The sequence below is a fragment of the Xiphophorus maculatus genome, chromosome 23 (assembly GCF_002775205.1).
Source record: "Xiphophorus maculatus strain JP 163 A chromosome 23, X_maculatus-5.0-male, whole genome shotgun sequence".
Taxonomy (NCBI): domain Eukaryota; kingdom Metazoa; phylum Chordata; class Actinopteri; order Cyprinodontiformes; family Poeciliidae; genus Xiphophorus; species Xiphophorus maculatus.
Window position 1 is genome coordinate 13,513,663 of NC_036465.1, and position 24,579 is coordinate 13,538,241.

Genomic DNA, 24,579 nt, shown 5'->3' on the forward strand with positions numbered 1-24,579 from the left:
ATTAATCAAACTCATGTTTTATCCTTTAAGTTACAAGTACAGCCATATAAATGTATCCAAGCAAAACTGGAAAACATTTATTGTTGTGATGTAACTGTCCCATTGTGCTTTTAAATTCAGATTTTTATGGAAAAGGACGCACCAATGCAGAACTTTTGGGCAGCATGAACATTATCATTACTACTATGCCCGAAACCAGACATTTACTAATATACATTTCCATTCCCTTTCGATACCATGAGAAAATAACCACACCACTAACATTGCTTCCCTCTTCAGGTAAACATCCCACTGTCCTGCGTTGCATCAGTGTCACATCCCCAAACAAACCCGACATGGCCAACCCCCTGAACACAAACAGCAACAAGATATAAATTACACCTGCTACTAATATCGGCCCAGATTTACTTATTAAACTGATACCATTCATGTTAATGCTGTTATGTTGTGTATTCCTATGTGTGAATATTACATTTAAAAGAATACAAAACTTAAAAAAAAATATGCACAACAAATGGAAGTGGAAATCAGACAAACAAACTTATTTCCTACTTCACTAAAGTAAAGCGATGTGATGGTCATTTTGAAGTGATATGTTTTTGTGGGTTTAACTCACAGGTGTCAAACTCCAGTCCTCAAGGGCCGCTGTCCTGCAGTTTTTAGATGTGCCACAGGTACAAAACACTGGAATGAAATGGTTTAATTACCTCCTCCTTGTGTAGATCAGTTCTCCAGAGTCTTAATGACCTAATTATTCTATTCAGGTGTGGTGCAGCCGAGGCACATCTAAAAAGGACACCGGCCCTTGAGGACTGGAGTTTGACACCCCTGGTTTAACTGAAAGTGTGTCACCCCTAAAAAAATCATCCTAGGTTCCCTACATGATCTTGAACTTGTGCTGATTGGAAGAAATATATTTAAAAAGTCAGTATTTTAATTTGTGATATTTTATTTAGTCAAAAAAGCTGATGATAACGTACAATTATAAGAGTATAAATCTCTTGAGTTCGTTTTTCAGCTTTCTCAATATACAATTCCCCTAAATCTGACCATATGAGGCTCAACATGTGCTGGTTTATAGCCCCTCAGGCTAACTGAATTTTAAAGGAATCCTCCAGAGGCATGACCCCCGTGTCCTCAGAGGCAAGCACCGCCACGCTCCCCTTCTTGCATAGTGGGGGCCCCCCTAGGCCCCCTGATCCCTCACTCTGGGACCAATAGAGACGCTGCACCTGTATCCAGTGCGCCTGTCCCGTTCGGAAGAAAGTTGGCGGCGCAATGATTACGCTGCGTGCGTCTCAAGGGCAAAGGAAGCGAGGAAAGCGATCACAATAACAAATGTAGAGTGCTGCACCTTTCCGCGGCTCTTTCTGGCTCCGTTTGTGTCTCTGTGTGTGCGGACTGCCCTGCTGCTGCTGCGCTGCCTCAGCCGCAGATGCACTTCCATGTCAGAGGAGGTTCGGGATTATAGGGGTTATTTATAAGGAGGTAATTTTAAAGAAAGAAAACAGCGGAGAGATGCGCCTGGAGAGGAGACGTCACATTTTAATTTGGAGCGACAGTGTAGTGAAAGCGTGACCGAGTAAGAGGAGAGGAATATGCAGCGCCGTTCCTCAGCACGGCGGATCTTCACCGGATAAAACGTCCTATTCCTGGATGATGCAGTTTTTTTTGTGTGTGTGTTCCTTATAGACACGCCAGGATTTTCTGATCGCTCCACGTTTCAGCGGGAATCTGTATAATCCTTCCGTCACGCCACGCCGGCTGGAACCCCCCACATCATCACTGGCTTCAAGGGATCAGAGCCAAACGGGACTGATTAAAGAAACGGGCTTTAATTTAAAGTTCATTCATTTTTCAAGACAAAGGCCCGAATCTGCTGCTGTGCTCCCAAGGTTATACATTAAAAACACACACAGAGAGGCACACTCCGTCTGTGCTGAACTTACTTTAGTCTGGAAACTGATACTGGGTATGTTTCTGCTCTAATTTAAGCCCAAATGCAAGAAAGCAAAGTTGATATTCCAGCATTGATGATGCCACCCTGGGAGCGCTTTCAAGGAAGGGAGACTGGAGAATGAAAGCGGGACATCTGCGTCTGTAACCGGCGAAGAAAACCAACACAAGCCACCTACTCAGTCTTTCTTTCTTCTTCTTTATTTTGGATTGGACCAAAAATACTTTTTAAGGTGCGCCTTTTGACTCCTGCACGATGGGGATTATGCTTCAAGTTATTTTAGGAATGTTTCAGTTCCTGCTGCTCACCAGAATACCGACCTTCCATGCCAAGGTATGTTTTATATGTTTCATCTGACCCCTGGGGTTAGTGCAAGTGCGGGGTGATAATTATACATGGAGCCTCATTTTGCGGGGCTAAGGTTTTCTTTGTTGCTTTTGTAGAAGTTATCCCCTAGGTCAATGACACCTGTCACCTCAGGTCATGTGACTAACAAACACAGACCTTCAGGATGTTGTAGGGGAGTTAATCAGCAGTCATTTATGCCCAGAGACGCTATGTGAGTCTCATTATACGTCAGTCTTAACAAGGTGCTCAAAGCTCCTGGACTTGGTCGCAGACATCAGTGCATTTTATTAGGATTTTATGAGACCAACAGGAAGTAGTGCATATGTGAGGTGGTTAAAAAAATACATATAAGTATATATAAAAATTAATTGTGTTTTTGCTATCAGGCTATAAATTAAGTGGGGTTATTAATTTGTATAAAACACACGCTATAGGTGTAAATTTAGTTACTTAGCATACAAATGAGCCAAGATTGGCAGAATTCACTGCGGCCACTATATGGCGACAAAATGCTCTTAAATATAATTAGTATGTGTTCAATATGCATCAACCGGCATTAGGGGTGTAAATAAGACATCTGATGGTGTGTTGGTTTGAGGCATATTGCTATAAAAGGGGTTAAAATATTTTAAAAATAAAAATCTTTAAAGTGTGGCCTAAAACACATTTAAAAAAAATTACATCTGCAGGTATTTTAGAGGGACTATAATATTTTTCCTGTTATTCTTTGTAAAATAATTCCCAACTCATCCAGACTGAAGGACAAAGTGTTGGCACAGATTCTCAGTTAGGTGTGGACTTTGACTGGACCATTTGAACACATAAAAAAGTACTGATTAAAACCACTCATTAGTACCTGTGATTTTTTTTTAATACAGTGGTGTTCTCAAGGCCAGTGACATGCATGTTTTAGTTCTTTCCCTGGTTCAACACACCTGACTCAAATGATAGTTAATTAACAGACCTCTGCAGAACTTAATGACACTCTGAGAAGGTAGTTGGACCATTCGAATCAGCTGTGTTGGAGCAGAGACACATCTAAAACTGGCAGTACTTCAGCCCATGAGGACTGGAGCAAGTATATCAGCTGACCAAAGAGCTTCACAGTCAGATCCGATAGAATAAAAACAGTAAGAAAAATGAACAAAACACAGAGGTAATATTTTAAAACTAAGCGACTAACTATTAAACACCTCATACATAATCTGTCAAAGGCCGGAGAAAAGAGATGAGTTTTTAGCAGACATTTAATGATTGTGGAGTCTTAGCAGTATGGACAGGTAGAGGTGAGCGATGAACGCTCAATCATCTTTACATTTTAGCTTTGACCCTGAAACATCAAGGTGAAACTGGCTGGTTGACCAGAGTTCTCTCAAAGGTGTGTGGATGTTAAGAAGATCAGATGGGTCTCGTCCATTTAAAACTTTAAAAGTGAGCAGTAAAATTTTAAAATCAGTACGAAGACAAACAGAAAGCCAATGAACAGATTTTAAGACTGGAGTTATAGACTCATGCTCCTTTGTACTACCTAAAAGCTGCAGCATTTAGGGATATATAAAGAATTTCAATAATCCAGACTAGGCTATAAAGTAAAATTTTGGTTTCATCTGACCAGAGAATCTTTGTCAGCATGTTTACTATGTCCCCTACATGGCTTGTGGTGAACTTTAAGCAGAACATTACATGGTTCTCTTCTTGTCTGTCTTCCATAGAGCGCAGATTTGTGGAGTGCCTGACTAATAGGTATCCTGTAGATAGATTCATCTGCCTGAGCAATGGATATCTGCAGCTCCTTCAGAGTTTATCTTGGTCTCCTTGGATGCTTCTCTGATTTATACTCCTTGCTCTGATCAACTAGGCTGACAGCCACATCTTACAAAGTCTTCCATTCTCCAGGGAAGACCAATAAAAAGTCATGCAATTGTGAAATAGTATACATGCTGCCATTATATCACTTAGAATAAAATAATCTTTTCTTTAGCATTGACGCTTCCAACACTGTCGCCTTGAGGATCTTGGGCAGTGTGAGATGTGGATATCAACAACAGTGAGATACAGGCTGGTGCCATGCAATGTTTGAACTCTCTTGGATATATTATTTTAACAGTTTTGTAACTTCACATCAGCGTTTGTGGTATTACACCCACTGATGCTACATATTCCTGATATATTGTTTTCAAATTATGGATTGAGTTGTTCAAAGTTTGGGATATTCCTCCATAACCTGAGCCTGCTTTAAACTTCTCCACAATCTCATGTGTCACCCATGTGCTGTGTTACATGATCTTCATAATGCTGTTTGTTTACCAAGTATGTTTAATGATTTAGTGACATCTGACTGCAGGTGGTGTAAGAACTTGTGACACTATATGTTGCTGTAAAAACTTCAGCCTTCCAGTTCTTGCTGGATCAGGTTTGAACCAATCATAAGGACAGTTAATAAGTTGCCAGGTTATGGAAAATCCCCTCTCTGGCACTTGTTGGTGTTGTTCTTCGATCCTTTTTCATAAAATGTGAAAAATTTAATGTTTTACCTTTTTAAACATTGTGGCGCAGAAAAAAACTCGTTCACACCTTTAAGTAATTGTTAAGCATTACAATAAAAAAACAAGGTTTACATGTAAAATTTAAATGTATGTTTTGTCTTCATTTGGGCGTTAGATGGAAAGATTACACTATCTGTTTAGTGTTTCATAGGAACACAGTGAACAGCTAAGTCTGTGTCTGGCTCTAAAAGTTGTGGATGAGCTTTGCCAGAACCCCACCAAAACCCTCTTATAGTCTGAAAAACAACAAGTAGCAGCTTTAGTGAGTCCTATAAAAGTTAAAAAAAAGAAGTCTGTTAAGATATCAATTTAAACAGTTCATTAAAAATACTTCCAGAAACAACAAAGGATTAAGTTATTTTATTTGTTAATCTGTTTTTAAATTTAGCACACATTACACATAAAAGTACTATTGTTGTCTTTTTTACTTCTATGATTTAGACAGAAAGTTATAGCTCATAATAAACACATATTGACTGTACTAACATGGTCCTTGGTGTGATTTATGGGCTTATTCGGCAGGACAAATTTGCACGTTCTGCTTTAATGTCAGGAGGCTGGAATCAGGGACAGGCAGTGCAGCAGCACCCTGTCGCTATAATACTGGAGCTTATAGTCATTCATCATCCCAGACACTACATGAAACACCAGAAAGCCTCTTCACCTTCACACCCCGAGACATTCTGCTTTTGTGCCGTCTGCCTCCCCGACAGCTTATTTGTAAAAGGGGGTCATCCTTCTCCTCGCTGGTGTCTCGTCTCCTCCTTTCAACACACACACAGCCCCATCTGTACAGTGGGCCTAGGGAGTGGCTGGGAGTTAGACTGGTTAGACTGTTGACAGATAGCGCTGCCAGTGCAGATGGCTCTGGGCTGGCACTCATATTTAATGGGTGCGTGTGTGTGTGAGTGTGTGTGTGTATGAGAGGGAAAGGCAGATATGGCTGCCAAAGGAGTTAATCTGAGACGTTGTCTCAAAAATAGAGAAGAAACATAGTTTAGCTCAGACCGGCCACAAAATGGCCTCAGTTGCAGCTTAACTTACTGCTGTTGAATCAATAAGAGTCAAACATGTGTGTGAGAGAGAGCGTTAACAGGGGGTGGAGCACTTTGAGGGAGGTGCTCCACTCTCAACTGGACAACTGGGGCAACTGGACAAAGTCTACATTCCCTTACAAGTGGCCTTGGTCTTCATGCACACAGAGACTAACTCTGAGCTGTAAAGTCTATTTTCACTCTTTCTGCTTCCACAGGAAGAAAATGTATTTAGGTTGTTTATAGTTGTAAAAATGCTGGATCAATTATATTGCATAAATTATATTGTCATGCAGAATATTATACATTATACTGTACATGTGAAATGTTGAAAAGTTATTTTTCTTTAAACCTTTTTCCATAGTTCTCATTACATTTGAAACATACCCAAAGCCAAATATCTGATCAATTTTAATGTGTGAAAATTGTAATGCTCCACTAATGAAAGTAAATATACTGGGTATCACTTTAACACTCAGATAACACTGCTGGGCATAACACTCTTTAAAAATAGCATGTGAAATGTTGTGACATGCTGTGATAGTAGAATCTGATGGTGGAAATGGATCATTCACATTTTTCTCCAGGTCAGCCGTTTTATTTTTTTATCTGGACTTTAGATTAGACTAAACCTTTTCTGTTGTTAGATACCAGAAAAATCAAAGAGAAATACACTGGAGCTATTTTGTCTTTCAAGGGCCAGTATCATGTAATATCGGCTGTTTTGAGCTTTACATCATGTTATAATGTTATTTCCTAATCAAAAACATACATGGAGTGCTGCCTTGATTCTTTCATTCGTGTTTGAGAAATCATTTAATCTCCAGTGGCGACCATTCAGCTGTGAAAATCACCTGGGTGGTTTTCTGGGTGGTGCTCATTATATGAGCTATTTCTCAGTGAAACACTGGTGAAAACTTTGTTAAAGGTTTAATAGAGGAGTGATGTTGTTATGACTTCCTGAAAGTGGAGCTTCAGAAAGAGCAGGACTTTTAAAAGCGACATAGGTCCAGTTCAAAGCATTAAATTACAAAGTAAACTTTATTTTAATTTATACTTGATATATATTGCATTTTATGACAACTTAAATTAATGTAGTTACTTGATTGTGCTATAAAATGGCACTATGTGCCTGGAAAACAAATCATACTGCCCTTTTATACAAAGCCCTGACGATGATGTCACAGTTTTGCAAGCTTCTGATTGGTTAATTCACAACACCTGAGATAAAGAAAGACAAGTCTGTGGATGTATTTTAAGTCAGCACCTCAAACATGCTGCTTCCTTTCGTGACATCATGAAAAATGAAAAGAAATCAGCCAAATCATATAAGAAGAGAGTTATAAAACATCTGCTCCAAGATGTCATTTCTTTTTTTCACCAGCCTAATAAAGGTGATATTATCCAGGTCATTAGATAAAGATACCTGTGGAAATAAAACTCAGCTGTATACAGTATACATCTTTTATAAGACAAATTACTGCTTCCTAATATTTTAACAATTTCAATTTGTATTTCAAACAAATACACAAACCTGCTTCATTTAAGACAAAATGATTTATTTTTATTCTATCCACAATAGCTCTGCATAAAATAAACATCAGTTGTGTCACTGGAAATATTTGTGCAAAAAAGATTTACTGTTAGACCTATGATTTTTCATAAATTATTCATTCATTTTCTGAACAAAGTAAGCTATCCTGCTGTGAGCCAACATTAATTATTCACACAAGGAGCTGAAGATTTGTATCTGTGAGTATTTGAATAGATGCTTTGATGCAGCTTTACAGCAAGATCAGATTTTACTATTTTATGAAATAGTATAATTAAAACTTTGAAAATAATTAGCATTATAAGTGTATTTCCTCTCTGTGTATTTCCTAGCCTGCCCTCTATTTGGCTGAAAGATTTTAAAGAAGGTTAAAAGCTCAACATAATAATATAGATGTTTTTTTTCTACAGCTTGCAAAGAGCAAATTGGCTGTTTATTTTATGATGTGTTTACTAGTCTGGAGAAATTGTAGGATTTTTCACTGTCCAAATAATTGCTCACTGTCGAGCAATAAAATAATATGCATACTGTGTATAAAAACAACATGTGACCTTTATAAATGTGTTTTGGACTCAATGTTGCCTTCAAACAAGATCTGTAACAAGACACGATGAATTCGAACTTAAACAATGGACGTATACTCTTAAATTTGAGGTCAACAACATATTTGAAAGTAAGCTGTGATTTTTGAAAGCAAACGACAGGAACTGTGCCAGGATGTGTCCTGCCAACAAGGCTGGAGCTAAGAGAACATCTCACAACTAATTAGCTTAATTGGTAACAAGTCTGTCACATCATGTTATAAAAGGTCACCAATCTATGAAGCCCTGAGTGGACAAGCTGTTCATTCATCAAGCTCATCATTCATATGGCTGTGGACAAACAGAATATCATTAACAATGCGGAACATAATTAAAGAAAATTAACAGAAATCACTCTGCTCTTAGGAAAAACATCTGAAAACATTTTTAATGCACCCATAATGCAAATTGGGAAAAGATTTTCTTATTTTGTCTTTTCTTGTGCCTTTAGCTTGCTTTGGCTTCATATGTGCAACAAAGGATGTAAGGAGAAATTCGGGAAAACTGAATTGTAGATTTTATATATATAAACAAATCTTATCGACTTTGGTTATGGCTGCCACTTAAAAACTTCTGGTTCATTTCACTCTGGTAGAAACTTCATTAAGTAACAACTTTTTTTTAGCTGGTCTTACTATCTGAAGTTATTTTTATTCCTTTGGTAATACCAAAAAAGCACTTCTCAGCACAGTTTAAACAAAAATTATCTCTGCCAGCATGATGGTGCATCAGTAAGTTGTGAACTTCAACAACTTACTGATTTTGGTTCTGTTTTCTGATATTCTGAAGTCATCGTTTTAAATTAAGACTACATTTATTTCAACACGAAATAGATCAACCAACCCAGTCCTCCATAACTTACAACATACTTCTGCATCAAAAAGAATTGGGTCCTTTTTGGTTCAATAGTATTTTATTTTCACCCTTGACAATAAAAGTGTTGAGTAAGATCAAGAATATGTAGAAAGGATGTTTGCATCTTTAAGTTGTTTAGACATCTGTGGGAAATTAGAACACTATTTGACACAGCAAAATAATATATAGCATGCACAGCAGACCAGTCACAGTGAGACAAATTGAATTTATCTTGTATAATTCACCTATTGACATTTCCTCTGTGCACCTTTGTAGAAGTTTGTGTTTTTTTATCCAGCTGTGGGCTTGAGGGCAAAGGTAGCAGGTGCAACAGGTTCAAATATGGAGCAGCCTGCTCTTCTACAACATCACGAAGCAGAAATTTGATCATGGTCACAGCCATTTTCACTTCAAGTAAACCAGCAGACCTCATCTGTGCAGAAAGTGTGTTGTATAATGTGCTGCCAAAAATGTACCTTGATGTTTAAATTAGCTGTTGCACCTGCTGTTACTCTCAGTATCAAAGTTCAGAGGTTTCCAGGTCTTTTTATTATTATTTGTTCCTCTTATCTATGAACCAGGATTTATTGAGCCTGTCATGTTCTGATCCCAGGTGTGAAATATTGTGGTGTTCATTAACAAGAGACACTTTGATCTTTGGATTTGCTCCAGCCAGGTTTCGCAACAATGTCAAAGCGGAGGTTGGAGACAATAAAACTAGGACGGCTGCAGCTATTTAATGCTTTACTCCAGAAATAAATATGGATTAGTGGATTAGTAACATCAAATGACATGCCGTGGTTTTAAATCTGATACAGAAAGAAAAACACTGAGGCTCCAAAATTATGGTTTAATTAACTGTTGTATTATTTGGGAATTTTTAAAAACCTTCATTTAATTGATAAAAAAGTAACTCTTTTTTTTATTTGATCTTTTATGCACTTCAGATTACACAATGGCACAATTGGTAGCATAGTCACCTTGAAATTATAAGATTCTGGGTTTGAATCCTGGCCTGGGGCCGTTCTGCATGCAGTTTGTATGTTCTCCCTGTGCATCTGTGGGTTCTCTCTCCAGTCTCTAACTGGTCTCTCTTAAATGTGTGTACCCCTGACTGAGTGTTCAAAGTCACTTGTTCTGTGTGTCCCTGTAATGGACTAGCAACCTGTCCAGCGCGGACCGCTCCCAAATCCCCCCCCCAGCAATCCTGCCAGGATAAAGCTGATATACACAGCAGACAATGTATAGTGTCTCAATCCATATGTATTTTTAACCATTTGTGTATTTTTTTTATTTAGCCCTTTATGCACAGTAAATGCTGAATATGTGATGTTAATATTTAATATGCAACATAGACTTTCAGAACAAAATTTTATGTTGAAATTTCTTTTATTTTTGTTATCTTTGTGTTTAATGTTTTGCTTTATCTATTTGTCTTTAATGTAGTTTTGTCTTTTATGTGTTTTAGGAGTAAAATGTGAGATGTTTAACACACATTTATTAATTTTATTCACTCTTTTGTGTTTTGAAGATCATAAGTACAGTGTTCACATACATAAAATGTACATATTACAATATCCCCAGCATTTAGTATAGATATTCCTATAGATTCTAAAAAATAAAACCACTTTTCTCACTGTCTGTTTTTAAATCAGACTAACTTTGTCTTGTTTCAGGTCAATTAGGATTACTAACTTACTATTTTTTAAATGCAAGAATAACCAGAGAATTTTTTGTTTTAGATTTTTACTCTTATTTCAGACATCACATATATTGTGTTTTCTGCGTTTCGGAATATTAAGTAATGAGAGGTTTTTAAAATATTATCAGCACTTTCATAAGTAAGTTAATGCTTTGCTTTCTACCCTAAAACTCCTGCAAAATGTTGCTCATTGCATATCTTCCTCCACATGCAGAGGTTTGCAGAAGGCTTTCATTTAATTTACCTCTAAAAAACTTGAATTTAATACCAAACTATGTCTTCATACAAGAGCATGAAGTTTGAGCTCAACTTTAATTATAACTGAGTCAAAGCAAACATTTGAGCTTCACGTTCACCATCTTTACTGTCTCTCCAGCTCGCTCACTGGCGGCCGGCAGACTCCCCCAGATCCAGGGAAGGTCGGGAAGGTATGCCCAAAAATATCCATCAGAGAATCTCCATGCAGGGAGTTGAAGGTGTGAAATCATAACCGGGAACATGTTTTGTGTGTCTGTCAGTGCGACGGTGGTTGGAGGTGTATTCCCGCAGCGGCTGCGAGCCTCGCGACACTCTGGTGGAGGTTTGGCGGGAGTTGCCGGGGGAGATCCATCACCTCTTCGTCCCGTCCTGTGTGTCTGTGAAGCGATGTGGTGGCTGCTGCGCCGATGAGGCCTTGGAGTGTGTGCCTTCGCTAACACACACCCTCACCATGGAGGTACACACACACACACACCTCTCTGTGTTTTGGTTAGATGATAAGTGTGAAATGATTTTTCTTCTCGGCTCTGTGTGCAGCTGATGAGAACGTCCTTCATGAAACACGAGCTCATCGAGCTGCCCTTTGTAGAGCACAGCCAGTGCGAGTGCAGGTAATAAAAACAGTCATCTGTCTGGAGATTCATGGAGTACCTGCTGTTCACTGACCCCACTGCTCTCCTTTCTATGTCTGCCCACAGGTTAAAGGAACAGTTCCAGCCAACACCCACTACCAGGTAACACCGCTCTGGTCTCATTTTATATTTAATGATATGTTACGATCTTATAAAGAGAAAACCTTACTAATTTTACAGATGACGAATCATAAAATCTGTGAAAGGATGAGGAAACCTGGTGTTTGTGTTGTCTATTTCACTTATCAAGTACAACAGTTTGAGCTCAAAAGAAATTTAACTTGTCAGCTGCTTGTTCCAATTTTTCAGCACATGGCTAGTTTTTTTTTTTCAAAATAATATTAATGTCTGTCTGGGAAAAACTGGTAAATTTATAAAGAAAAGCACAAATTTACCTGTGATCAGTATCACTCAACTGTTTCTTGAAAGACGCGTGAGCGTAAGGTTTGTTACTTTAAAAAGTAACAAACCTTTAAACAAATACTTTAAGTAAATCAAGCTCTTAATTTTTAAAGGATCACTAGCTGTGTAAAATTCCCTTTAAACAAGGGTAATGAATGCTCTCTTGTTGTTTTCACAACTATTTTGAAGAAGTTTTGTCCCAGTCTTCTTTATGAAATTGCTTCAGTTCATTACGGTTTGTGCACATTCGCTCACGCAGAGCTCACTTAAGGTTCCACCTCCTCTGGACTTTGACTGGGCCATTGCAACATCTTGGCTGCTTTCTATTTATGCTGTTCTGTTGAAGATTTGCTGTCGTGTCTTGGATCATTCACCCGATTTGACCCAAGATTGTTGGATGGAAAGAGTCACATTTGAAATTACTTTGGCATGCAGATGAGTTCATGATTATCTCAGTGACTACAAGGTGCCCATGTCCTGCAGCCAGAGATCATGTCCATCGTGTTAGACATGTTGGTTTGTTGTGTTTGCTTTTCCAAACATGGCCGTGTGCAACATGACTCAACATCTGATCCACATAAAGAAAACAGATCCAGAAGTGGTGGTTCATCCAGCTGTGAAGATCTAAATGATCTGGAAAGAGTTTCTCCTGGAAATTGTTATAAACAAGCCATACTCATGGACTTTAACATCTAACATTTTAACTTAGTCCTGCTGGACTTACATTGTTGATTTTTGGGATTTTTTTTTTAGCAATTTCTTTGAATGTTTAATGGTCTGACCCTGGGTTGGATTTTCTGGGATGTTCTCTTCTGCACAGATTGGCTGCTACTAGACTCTTCTCACATTGATGAGCCTCAAAAGCAACTTCTTGAAGGTTCTTGCTGATGTTTTGTGCTCCAGAGCAGCAAACCCGCCCAAACATTTGGCCCCAACTGCTGATGATGAATTAATCATCTACAGTTTTTTAGCTGCACTCGGCTGTAACTTTAACTCTTACATCTTGTTGGTGTTGACGTCACTCTTATACGTTGTAAAAGTTTGTACCTTAGTTTCAATATGCAGACTTTTTCTTTTTTTTAATCTGGTAATTTTTACTTTCAGTTTGGTAAAAGCTTCAAAGTCATAAAGGAAATACCAACCTTTTTTTGCTATAGTTTTCTGCTTGTACCTGCGGATTAGTAAAGCTGGTCCACAGGTGCAGACCTGTAGGCCAACAGCTTGTATCGCATCATTTCTGTGTTCATTGGCCTCTAATAAATTTGCAACACTACCAGAGGTGGAAATCCTCCCCAGGGAGCCTTTCAGCAGCCAGCTGTAAAGTGGCTTTAATACCCAATGCTTGTTGCAAGGTGGATTTAGTGCAGGGATGCAATCGTTACATAAATGGGTTCTGACAGGACTGCTTCACCATTATGTTTTATTATCATGCAACTTCCTGTTTATTTTTAACTAATCTGAGGTTTTGAGGTATTCAGGAGTTGATTTCAGATAATTTTATTACTCATTAAACTCTATTTGCTGTAAATAAACTCAGAGATGGTAAATCATGCTCTTCCTGTGAACTCTGCAAAAGGAAAATTTCTGCTGGGTCTGTTTGTTTGTGCGCCTCACACTGCCAGGTCCAGCCTCAAAGTCACATAATTGCATCCATAATGTTTATGTCCTCCTGCTTCCTGTTTGGGCGTGGACATAGATAAGGGATTCCAACCTATGTGTGTGCATTCATCCTGGCCATATTTAATGTTTTAATTACAGATCAACAGCATAACGTAGTGTCTGAGCTACGAAATACTTTGTTTTTGGCTGTGTGCAAACACTTTTGTGCTTATTTAAAATATGTTTTTGAGTGATAGTGAGTGTTCATTAGGGAGTTAGCATCTGTCTGACTCTCTTTAAACGTCCCGTCTCCCTCTGGGACGGCCCGCATCCTGTTGTCACCATAGTGATGATTTTATCTCCCCTTCCATGTGCTCTGTCCCAGACACAGTCACGCATCCATAATAGTAAATTAGAGCTCCAAAAACAACAACAGTAGCAGGAGGGGCTGTTTATAATGTCAGATCAAAGCTGGTTAGCACTGTCCTCATGTCTGGATAAAGGTTAACAAGGAAAGACAGAAACACGAGTTAAGACCCAGAGGTTGTGCTGACAAGCCAGAATTTAAGAAGATGGCCAAAATGGGAAAGCACCATCTTGGTAGGTCACCAGTAAACAGCACTACGTAGAAGCAGCTTTACAACCAGCATTACCGAGGCTTAACTTTAACTAGCACAGCGTCTAGCAGTAGCACAGCTTGTAAAAACAGTCAACAAGTCGTTTGTGTTTGATGAGAGCATAGAATGAGGGGGATAATAATGTTAAATCCCAGGTGTTCTTGCAGAACATTAGAGAACTTCTGTTTTTATTTGTGTGTCGAGTTACAACATTCCCTTGGTTCAAAATCTTAGATTTAAATATCCTGCAGAAAATGATGCCCACTTGTGCTTTGCCACAGTCACATCTCATTGCTGTTAATATTAAAACTTTTTCCCAATATTTGTCTAAAACTCAACCTGACCAAAACCAGCTGATTATTGGGGCCCAAGAGAAAGAAATGCCACAATTCTTTCCTTTTACTTGTGGATTTTTCTGGTCAGTTGTTTTATGGCATAATAAATTATGATGATGCAAAAAATTATTTTTACAACTAAATAAGGCTGGAGAAAAGCCTTTATTTTTGTCATGTAATGAATTTGGTGGGAATTCTCATTGTATTCTAACAAGGAAGTTTCTATAAACCTCAAACTTATTGTTTTAGCAATTTTTTAAATAACTAATGATCAGTTTTTTATCATTAGATGTAAAGTCTTAACAAAGTGCATGTTGTCTGTTCTCAGGCTCCATTTGAAGCCAGCAGGAAAAGAGAGGAAAAAAGAGGGGAGGAAGTCCAGGCAGAGGAAAACTGGATCCATCCGATCTGTGTACGTTCAGCATTCTTTGCGCTCTTTACACATTTTAGCTCAGTTTGAAGCTTAACCCTGTTTTTTTCTTAAAGCAGTCTGGGTTTTCTGGATGCTCTCAGGCTTAGTGAGAGCGTTTCGATTAGAGAAAACTGGGTTATCTGGGCTACGCTTTTACTGAAGGACAATTTGTTTTACAGCCACAGCAACAGTCAAGGTCTCACTCACACACACACACACACACACGCACACATCGCCATAATCCACGGATAAACTCCTTAGTCATGGTTATCAACTCAGTATTTAGCCAGTAGTTGGCCAATATGTCCTGTCTGGAGCTGTGAGACATACTGTTATATAATTCCCAATACAGTTTGGGAATATAATCACTATTAACTCCTGAAGGGTAAAAGATTTAGCGCTCCTTTCCTTTGTAGTTTTTTTCATCTGCTTCCCCTTCACTTTATTGTCAGTCATTTCCGGACCCTTGGGGCCAGAGGTGGCTCCGTTTGGGTGTGATGTCCCCCAGCACCCATCCATCACTCAGCAAAGGCTTTATTCACACTTTGGCAGGGGTGAAATCTGTGTAATCTGCTCCCAAATGCCACTTCTTCTGTCCATGCCAGCGGCAGGCGTGGTCACCGGGATGCGAACAAAGATGGGTCCTCTCTGCCTCATTAAGTAAGTTCATTAAAGCCGCCGGCCTCCCGGGGACGACTGAGGCAGAACCAGCTCCAGTTAATGGACCGACTGACGCAGGCAACTTTCTCAGACTTAGACTTTGGAGAGCAAAAAAGATCAGGGCATCTAGAGGTGTAACCATAAGAACAGAAAGGCAACAAGGTGATCATAGCCATGGTAACAAACAGAGAGACAGACGGACAGACAGAGGAGCTAGTTTGTCAGCCTCTAAAGAAACATTATCTCACATTAGTCACACATCTCCCACTCACTACATTGTGGGGGTTTGTCTCAGACAGACATTGTGCATGTTCAAACAAGCCCTGCGTTTCATTTTTAGAAAGTACATCACTATTATCTAGACTAAAATATCCCAGTAATTACTTTACAGATTTGTCACACATTTTTGTTCCTGGCCAGCAAGCTCTGCAGTCCAGTCTGTGTTCATTTACGATTCTTAAATGGAGTCAATTTATTCTTGTCAAAGATTGACCTGTGATGGTAAAATAAAGCGGTCAGCTTGTCATACAAATCTGACATCAGTTGGAAGTACAGTTTTTGTCCAAATGCCAGGAAAGGTAACAAGAGTGAACGGACAAAACTGTGAAATCTATGTTTATTTTTTAAAGGTTTAGCTATTCTCTTTTCCCCTATGGCTGCTGATCCACGGGGGAAAGAGTTGTCTTCCTGTCCTGTTATGAAATAATATGTCATTATCTAATCTACTGTATGTCATCATATAACTCATTATAATGCTGCAAATGTTTACATTTTATTATACAGTATCCCTCCTCCCACGTCATTGATCATATTTTTATGTTGTATCTTATACTGTTTTGTATCATAATATTTTGCTTTAAATCACAGCTCATAATAAATTCATAATTTACGACATCTCATTGATCATATCACATCTTCTCATATTCTTATATTTTATCATAACAAACTGTATCGTAATGTGTAGCAGCATTTCATGTTGTGTATAAAATAACATAATAATCATACATATTCACATCATACACTCCATCATTTTTATCACACTGTACCAGATTTTTAACATAGCAAAATGTGTCACATTATATTACATTTCATGCATAATATTGACTAGTGCTGCATTGTATTTTATCAACTACATACTTATGTACATGTTATATACAGTACATATTGTATGCAAATGTTGGTTATTGCTTAGGATTACTGTAGCACTCTGGGATTCCTCTTTATTTCTATTAACTATGAGTCTAACCATTGTGGTTTTTGCATCTCTTTTTCATCCAGAACCCATGCTCCTCTGATTCCTCCCTCCACCTTTTCTCCTCCTCCACCTCCTCCTCCCACCGCTCTACCTCCTCCTTCCTCCTCACTGAAGCCTCGGTGCCGCATGTACAGTTCTCAGATGAAGGAGCTCTCCATGAGGTAGGCATTCATTATTTTTGATTTAAAATACAATTATTCACACCACCAATGTGCTACTTTTGATTAATTAAAATTAATTCTAATTCTAAGTCAATCCAGCAATGGAAACAATACTCTGATTAGGCTGAAATTTAGAAAGCTGCATGACAAAAAACAACTGTCTATGAGTCTAGTGTATTATTTCTGCTTTTTCCAGAACCCATGCTCCTGTGATTCTTCCTTCCATGCCCCCACCTCCTCCATCTCTTCGTCCCACCACCCTAAGCTCCTCTCTGCCTCCGTCCCCGACACCTCGGTGCCGCCCCTGCAGAGGAAGGAAGTGGGCCCTGGATGAAACGTCGTGTCAGTGCAGATGCATCCTCAAAGCCAAGAACTGCAGTCGAAAAGGCCAGACTCTCAACTCTCGTCATTGCAAGTCAGTTCATATGAATGGCACAAATCTGGACAGCAAAAATACTCATATGGTTATACAGGATCAGAGATACATTAATAGAGTGATTAATAGGAAAGTTGAAGGGAAATGATCCATGGTTTCCAAATGTATTTACAATAAAGTCAGAAAGGTGTGACATCTACAGACTGAAATATTGTCCACTCTTCCTTGCAATAATATTCAAGTTTAGTCAGACTGGACAGCAGTTATCAAGTAGAACTTAGATCTGGACTTTGACTGTGTTCATGTAACACATGAATATGTTTTAAAATAAACCAGGAATGTGAAACTTCAGTCTTTGAGAGTCCTGCAACTTTTAAATGTGTCCCTGGTCCAACACACCTGAACCAAATGGATGAAATACCTCCTCAGCACAGTTTTAGTTTCCTGCTAAAGGTCTAGTTATTGGATTCAGGCTTTCTGAAGCAGAGACACATCTGAAAGGCCCTCAAGGGCTGGAGTTTGGCACATGTGGTCTAAGTCCTTCTATAGTTTCTCTGGATATATATATATTCAATGGGGTATTATGTTATTTATACAGTACATTTAAAGCAACTGAAGTGAGCAAAGTGCTTCACCAAATCCACCAAAGAGCAGAAAACATTGAATGTAAACATTAAAAGAAGTGAAAGACTGATTCTTATAGTTTTTGATTTACGTACCAGTTTATAGGTGGGACATAAGTTTTAAATTGGGTCTCGTCTAACCAGAGCCGTTCTTCTTCGTGTTTGTTAAATTCCCCTCCTGACTCGTGTTTAACTGGAAACAGGACGTCCTGATGCTGCCTTTTAAACAACTGCTTTCTTCTTTCTACACTTCTAGAAAGGCCAGATGTGTGACGTTTATGACTAATAACTGATAACTGTGGGTCTGTGCAGCTACTCTAGCATTTCCATGGGCCTTTAGCTGCTTTCTGACTAATGCTCTCTTTCTCCTGCTTGTTGTTTTTCTGAACTTCCATAGTTGTCCTAGTTTTGGAATTGCTTGGACAATAAAATATTGTTTATTTTTATGTGCAAAAATGTATGAAAACCCTTCATCAGTTTCCTTTCATTGTACAAATATTTACTACTTTGTTTCAGTCTGTCACAGAAAATGCAAAGTTGCAACATGAAAAGATTCAAAGGGTTTGAATAGATTTGCAAGGCACTGTAAATGCAATCATCTAGAGTCTTCCTTTAATCCCAAATGGAGATATTTAATAAGCTTGTTAAGTGAATTTCCATTGTCCAGGATCAATCAAAACACCTTTAATGCTAACACCTTCCTCTCTGTTGTTTGTTGTTTCAGGTGTGAAGCGACAAGGACTTGATCCGTCCAGCCACTTGCTTCATATCCCACCAAATATCTTTAGCTCCATCACCTGCTCTAAGCATCTGTGCAATGGACAGTGCAGATGGTCGGGCGTCCAGTATCAACCAGAAGGATGTATTAGTAGAAGCACACACTAGAACCTGTACTCGTGTATCATTACACCCTAAATGTGCTGTAGATCTGTATGTGTGCAAGCATATTTTCCACCTCGTCGCTTCTGTGGCAGAGCTTCGTGTAAGGGTGTGTGTGTGTGTGTGTGTGTGTTTGTGCACATTTTGTGTCACTTGAGTGAAGGATGAAGGCACTAGGACTCTCTGTGCTAAGTCGTGTTTTTTGTTGGAGACTGGATTGCAATTTAACTGCACAAGAGACCAGACTGGCTGGGCCAAAGTGTCCTTCATGTTGATGTTTCGGTGGAAGGAAAACTGCACACAGGTTTAAATCAAGAGGATTTGAGAAGCAGCAGCGTGTTATCGGTGGACATATGTACTTTGAGACGCACCAGAAGGATATGGGGCATGTTCATGAGCTGGCACCCCGGTGTCTCTGGACCTAATAGAGAGGATGAATGTTGGGACGGGTGGTATCTGTGTGGTCTGCTCACTGAAAGACACAGATGGGTTATCCCTGCAACCGTTCACTCTCACTCAAAGCGTATGACCACGGGCTGGCTCTCCAAGCCTCTTTCCGGCATTTGTTTAATTTTGAGCCCTTTGTGTTCGTCTCTCTTCAGCTCCTCAATTGAAAGGAGCCGCTTTGCCTCTCTTTGCCTCTCTTTTCGGCAGTGAGGAGAATGACAATAATGAGGCCTGGCGGCTCTCCACCGCTTCACTCACACAAACATTCACACTTATAATACCAGGAACACAGACGTCAGGCTAAATGCAGACATTGATGCTGCTGCGGCACACATGCATCCATATCTGCACACATACATGCAATGTGAAATGAATGCTAGTAGCCATAAGCCATTTGTGCAAATATATGTCAGTTTCTCTGCAATTTTACTGCAAAGTAAGCATATATAGAGTATTTTATAACATGCCACTCTTTTATATTTTATTATAATTGTCCCAGGTTGATTGCAGAGGTAATGGAGAGTATATATTGCGGGAAGTGTCTTTGTTTTGCTTGTGTTCATCTTTAATCCGCCTGCATAACGACTCACGCTGGGTGGCCTGCTGATTCGATGCCCAAATGTATTGAATTTAAACAGAGAGGGCTCACACGAGTCACAAATGGGAGACTCTATAGATTTACAAAGTGTAATTCAAACAATCAGTGGGGTGGTGTTGTGTGCAGCACACAGAAACCAAGCAAATAGCTGTCCCCGGTGCAGTGAAAGGAAAACATAGCTATTGTTGTTGCATGTTAGAGCCCGGATGCAGGGAGTGTTTCTCACCCAGAGCATAACTTGTTTATATTCAGGCTGAATCTCACGGTTTTACTCAGTGTTACTTTATGACTGCTCGGCTGCAGAGTTGGGGAACAAAGAATTACTTTTCAAGCAGCTTGTCAGTCAGTTGGTGTGTGGAGCTGAAGAAGTGGCAGGTCAGAGAGTTTAAAGTCCGTTTTTTCCCCTTCAACTCCCATTCAGAGTTTGTCTGCTGTGCCAAATTTGACTGAGAACATTTTAGCCGTGACGTATTAGGGCTTGGGGTTAGAAAACTGCTCAACAATAGCTTGGAAACGCCGTGATTCATGGCTCAGTGTTCATACAGTCCCGCTGATTGAAGAATAGTCACCCAGAAACAAGCTACCATCCACAGTGTGAATTATTTATGTGTCGGCACTGAAGCAGCAGAACTTTGTTTCGGTGGCTGCTGTGATAAGCTTTGTATTTATACTCTCCTCAGATGAGATTATGTTTTTTTATTTCCATGCTCATTGTTCAGTGTTTATTGCTGTCAATCAATGCTTCAATCACTACCTCTCTATTAAATATATAATGTATATATGGCATAGCAATGACAGCGTATTAGAGCATTATTGTTACTTCCTCTGCGTTGAATGAGTTAATGATGCATTTGGCAATAAGGAGAGTCTCTGGTGAAGAGATGGATTATTATTGTTTTAAAGGAAGAGGCTGAACTGGTCCTCTGGGGACAGAGGGGAAGTTTTCCCAGTGCTTTGTTTAACCTCAATATTTTCACTGTCCAATTGTGGCTTTACAGGTGCATCCCAGTGAATTAGAATGTATTTTAAAAGGTGATTTATTTCAGTAATTCAACTCAAGAATGGAAAAATATGTATTATATAGATTTATTACGCACAGAGTGATAAAATTAAAATATTTTTTCCTGTTAATAGTGATAATTGTGGGTTATTATGGCTTAATGTGTTGAAAAAGGATATTTAATAGAGAACTCCATTACTAGTTCTCTATAAACCCACAAAATGTCATTGCTGAAGAAGCTGATAGCTCAGAGTGCAGTATCCAAACACATTTTTTCCTTTCACTAAGCTTTCCATCATGGAATACAGCTCTGTTAACTGGCAGCTTATCTTACAATTATCTTTTGTGACTTACCCTTCTTATGGAGGGTGTCAGTGTTTTTCTCTCAGTAAATTCTAACTTTATGGACTGTACAGTATGTGGACTCAGTACTTGGTTGGTTTTAGAGCATGAAGTTTTCTAAAACTTCCCGCTGATTGGTTGCTTTGACTTAGACTTGATAAAATAGAGTGGACCAACACCAGCAGATGACATGGTGTTGGCCCACCATGTCATCTGCTGTACAAACTTCACTCTGGGCATCAAGCAACAAGGATTTTGTGCCGCTCCACTCTTCCCACAAACGTTGGGACCTTCATATTCAAATAAAATACACTATCCCTATCGCTTGTGCACTTTTATCTACCAAACTTTGTCCTTCCACTCAACTTTCCATTATTTTGTCATATCGCCGGATCAGAGCCTGTCAGAATGGGCCTGTTCTTTCATTTCGGAGGCATCCTTGTAACTTTACACATATAGCTTGAGTCTCACTTGACAAAGAAAGCAGAGTCTGAAAAGTTGTTTGTTTCATATACAAACACAAGCTTGATTTAATATATGTATGGAAGGAACACCTACTGCATTCACTTCAAACATACCCTTCATTTGTTACACTTACAAAAACATCTAGAAACAACACTTATAAGGTCAACTTGTGTAATGATGCTTTATTTATGATGCTGTTTGTACACTCACTCCAACTACGTTTCTTCCTTTCACTAAACTTTCCATTGATATGTTTGGACGCAGCTCTGTTAATCACCAACATATTTTGCAATTGCCTTTTGAGACGTATCGTTTTTGTGGAGCATGTCAGCATATGCCTCTCAAGTCAGCAATTCATAACATAATATCTCATAAAAACTTTTTTTTTGGCCTTATGTGATATTTTGATATTCTCTGAAACAAAAATTTGGGTTTTTATTAGCAGTAAGCCATAACCATCAAAATTAACAAGAACAAAATATTTGAAATCACTCCTGTGAATTCATGTAATATTTGAATTTTGCTCTTTTTTATTGAACTACAGAAATAAATGAAGTACTGGATTTTCTTATTTACTGAGATGCATCTGTATTTAGGATCACTTAGGGGAAAGTTACACGGGATGGTTGATACAAGTCTTTTTTTTCTCTTTTTCTCTTAGAATAAAACTGATAAACACGAGGAAATAACTACTATCCGAGACTCTTCACGTTTTAGATACAGGATCACATAAAATGAGCTTTAAACCCTCGAGTTCGTTATTTTTAAATTTTCACCTGAAAAGTCCCTAAATAATTGTCGATATGACCTACTGAGCCTTAGGCCATAGTGACTAACCTTGGGGTCCGTGGTGAAGAGACACTTGAAACAGTTCAGAAAACTCTCCTTGTTCCCATCACCAGGCCAGAGTGGGATTTTTCTACTTCTGCTTCATCAGCGTAAATAACGACCTCATAATGATGAGTCTGAGAAAGCTTAAAAGCTTAAACCTCCTTTTAAGCTCTTTCTGCAAAAGAAACTCTGCATATATTTTCCTCTTATTAGCTGCAGCATCATCAACCTGACTTTTTTTCCCTCAATTTTAACAGATGGTCCTGGTGCTCGGACCTCCGAGGTGGAAGAGGTTAAAGGTCTCAGTTAGGCAGATTAGGTTACTTTTGGGTAGAGCCAGGCTAGTTTAGCCCTGTTTCTTTATCTTAATGCTAAACCCAACCACCCAGTTCATGAACCAAAACACATATACACAGAATATACATGGATTATGGTATCAATCCTCTTGTTTAACTCTTGGGAAGGGAGTTTTTTTTGTGATATCACTTGCAGTCTTTCCTGTTTGGACATTAATAATTTGCATAAGCATTTAACACTTTGTGTTTTAAGATTAGGGAATATTTAAATAAGCAAACAAATGTTAGAGGGAAACCTGTGAGTATTTGGACCGCAGTACAGATTGTACTTGTGATGGAGATTGCAGAGCACATATTGTAAGATCAATTCATGATAAAACAAGAAATAAAATCTATTTTGAGGACCAACAGAAACGAAATCACACATTCACTTGTGATGTACAAAAGTATTTACAACCTTTAGACTTTTTCACATTTGGCCACAATAACCACACAAGCTTCAATATAGTTTATTTGTATATATACTTTTTTTCATTGACAGATACAAAACACTAACTAGCACATAATTACAAAGTGGAAGGGAAAGTATACAATAGCAGTCTCAGCTGCTTGTCTCCTTTGGTCTGAATTTGTTTATTTTCAAATTTTGCCACATAGTCTCAAATGGATATGTCTAGACTTTGACTTGGCCATCCTAACACAAATCTATTTTTATCTAACCCATCCCATTGTATTTCTGGCTGTGCTTTCTGGGGATTTTTTGCCAGGAGTTGTAATCCTCTCCTTGCTGCCCCTGTGTGTTTAGATAGACTGCCATCTCTTAGTAGGTGATGTGTATCATTTACCTTTCACTTTACAATTATGTAGGACTTTGTGTTGGAGTGTCGCATAAAATCTCAATACAACAAATTTTAGCTTGGAGCTGCAATGCATTTCTTCACAAAATATCAAAGCGTTCAAGGTGTATTAATACTTTTGCACTTTGTATATTGTGTGTCATGCACATTTTCACCAAGCGTTCTGTTTTAATGCATGAAATCTGATCAGTTTGTCAGGAAACTTTTATTCTGCAATCATCTGGATTTATCTGTCCTGCCTCTTCATGCAGATATACAGTGTGGACATGTTTGTATCTCTTAGATGTCCTTCTCCTGTGTGAACGTCCAACATCAGTGTGCTGTGTACTGTTAAGGTAACTCTCTCCAGCTTCCAGTGTCTGAATAAACTCTAGTTACCCCCTACTGAACTCTGTAACATCCTATAACCTGTCATATCCATACTGTGTATGACATAGTGGATACTTTAGAGACATATCTGTAACTTCATTTTAGCTGTCCATTACAACAAATCTCTACTCTGCAAATACTTTGTACTGCTGTAGCCTATGTAGAGACAAGAAAGCAACACTCTTTCTTTGCTGCTACACCATTTGTGCCCTTTTATGATGTCTTTGTAGAAAATGATGCAGGTTTATGTTGTATTAACTTGTAAGTTAATTGGTTCATTGTCCTCATTAAAAGTGTACTCTGCGTCCTCGAATATATCCAGAATTATACCAGAATACAACCATGATGTTACAGATGTTATTAAAGGAAATGTCTTATTTTTCATATGAGCTCTGGTTCTCTTCCTGCTTCCACCTCCTCTGTTCCTTTGTTTCTTTAGTTTTTTAATCTCTCGTTGGACCGTAATGAAAGGTAAACAGATGCTTTTCATTATGCTGCCACCCTGGGAGTTGGACACTGAGAGAAAGTGCGTATGCGCTGTGACGCAGTGTTGTGAGACATAATATTGTTGCTGCGCCTCCTCTCGTCTG

The 24,579-nt window shown here is 38.8% G+C and overlaps 1 protein-coding gene across 2 annotated transcripts; it reads left to right on the forward strand.

Moving 5' to 3' along the window:
* Window positions 1-923: 923 nt before the first annotated feature.
* Window positions 924-24,378, forward strand: vegfb (vascular endothelial growth factor B). Of its 2 annotated transcripts, XM_023328703.1 has the most exons (10): window positions 924-1,895; window positions 1,996-2,290; window positions 10,952-11,003; window positions 11,094-11,290; window positions 11,371-11,444; window positions 11,532-11,567; window positions 14,747-14,830; window positions 16,769-16,906; window positions 17,103-17,321; window positions 18,630-24,378. In XM_023328703.1, the coding sequence occupies exons 2-10, from the start codon at window positions 2,213-2,215 to the stop codon at window positions 18,649-18,651; spliced, it is 900 nt and encodes a 299-aa protein (XP_023184471.1). In that variant the 5' UTR covers window positions 924-1,895; window positions 1,996-2,212; the 3' UTR covers window positions 18,652-24,378. The 2 variants fall into 2 exon arrangements, with proteins under 2 accessions (XP_023184471.1, XP_005806609.2); XM_005806552.2 differs by having other exon boundaries at window positions 924-2,290.
* The last annotated feature ends 201 nt before the right edge of the window (window positions 24,379-24,579 follow it).